The 925-nt window shown below is 61.3% G+C and overlaps 1 protein-coding gene across 1 annotated transcript in view; it reads left to right on the top strand.

Moving 5' to 3' along the window:
• Window positions 1-81: 81 nt before the first annotated feature.
• LOC104505809 (epiplakin-like) overlaps window positions 82-925 on the top strand; it is a gene marked incomplete at both ends in the record, with an annotated part of 1332 nt that continues 488 nt past the window's right edge. Inside the window, one exon of the mRNA XM_010146524.1 lies at window positions 82-919. Within this exon, the coding sequence (XP_010144826.1) occupies window positions 82-919 (838 nt within the window). The remainder of the gene's footprint in view (window positions 920-925) is intronic.

Below are 925 nucleotides of genomic sequence, written 5' to 3'. Positions count from 1 at the left end.
GGCTTCTACGACGACGCCCTGCACCAAGCCCTCTCCCAGCCGGACGACAGCACCAGGGTCTTTCTGGATCCCAACACCAAGGAGAACGTGACCTACCAGCAGCTGAAGGACCGATGCGTGCGCGAGGCCGAGACGGGGCTCTGGCTCCTTCCTCTCTCCGAAGACGCCGTGTTCTGCGCGGACGAAGAGACCGCGGCCGTGCTGAGGTCGGTGACCGTGTGCGTCAACGTGGGGCGGTTCAAAGGACAGACGGTGTCGCTCTGGGACCTCCTCAACTCCGAATACTTCTCCGACAGCAAGAGGAGAGAGCTGGTGCAGAAGTACAAAGCTGAGAGCAGCGAAGCGCTACGCGAGATCGCAACGGCCGTCATCGCCGTCGTCGAAGAGACTGAGACGCGAGGCACCACGTTTGCCTTCAAGGGCCTGCGGAAAAGAGTGTCGGCCAGCGACCTCTTCCAGTCCCAACTGATAGACAAAAAGACCCTCGACGAGCTCAGCCAGGGCAAGAAAACCGTCAAGGAGGTCACTGAGATGGACTCCGTGCGCCGGTACCTGGAGGGCAGCAATTTCATAGCGGGGGTCCTGATACGGCCAAGCAACGAGAGGATGAGCATCTACCAGGCCATGAGGAAGGGCATCCTGAGGCCCGGGACCGCGCTGGTGCTGCTGGAGGCGCAGGCTGCCACCGGCTACATCATCGACCCCCAGAACAACAGCAAGTTTTCGGTGGAGGAAGCGTTAAGCGCAGGTCTGATCGGGGCGGAGATTTTTGAAAAGCTACTCTGCGCGGAAAGAGCTGTGACGGGCTACACCGACCCCTACACCAAAGCTCCCATCTCCCTCTTCGAGGCGATGAACCAGGGGCTGATCGTGAAGAGCCACGGCATCCGCCTGCTCGAGGCCCAGATCGCCACCGGCGGCCTCA

The sequence above is a fragment of the Eurypyga helias genome, unplaced genomic scaffold, assembly GCF_000690775.1.
Source record: "Eurypyga helias isolate BGI_N326 unplaced genomic scaffold, ASM69077v1 scaffold36762, whole genome shotgun sequence".
NCBI classification, from domain to species: Eukaryota; Metazoa; Chordata; class Aves; order Eurypygiformes; family Eurypygidae; genus Eurypyga; species Eurypyga helias.
This window is presented reverse-complemented; position numbering and strand designations above follow the sequence as displayed.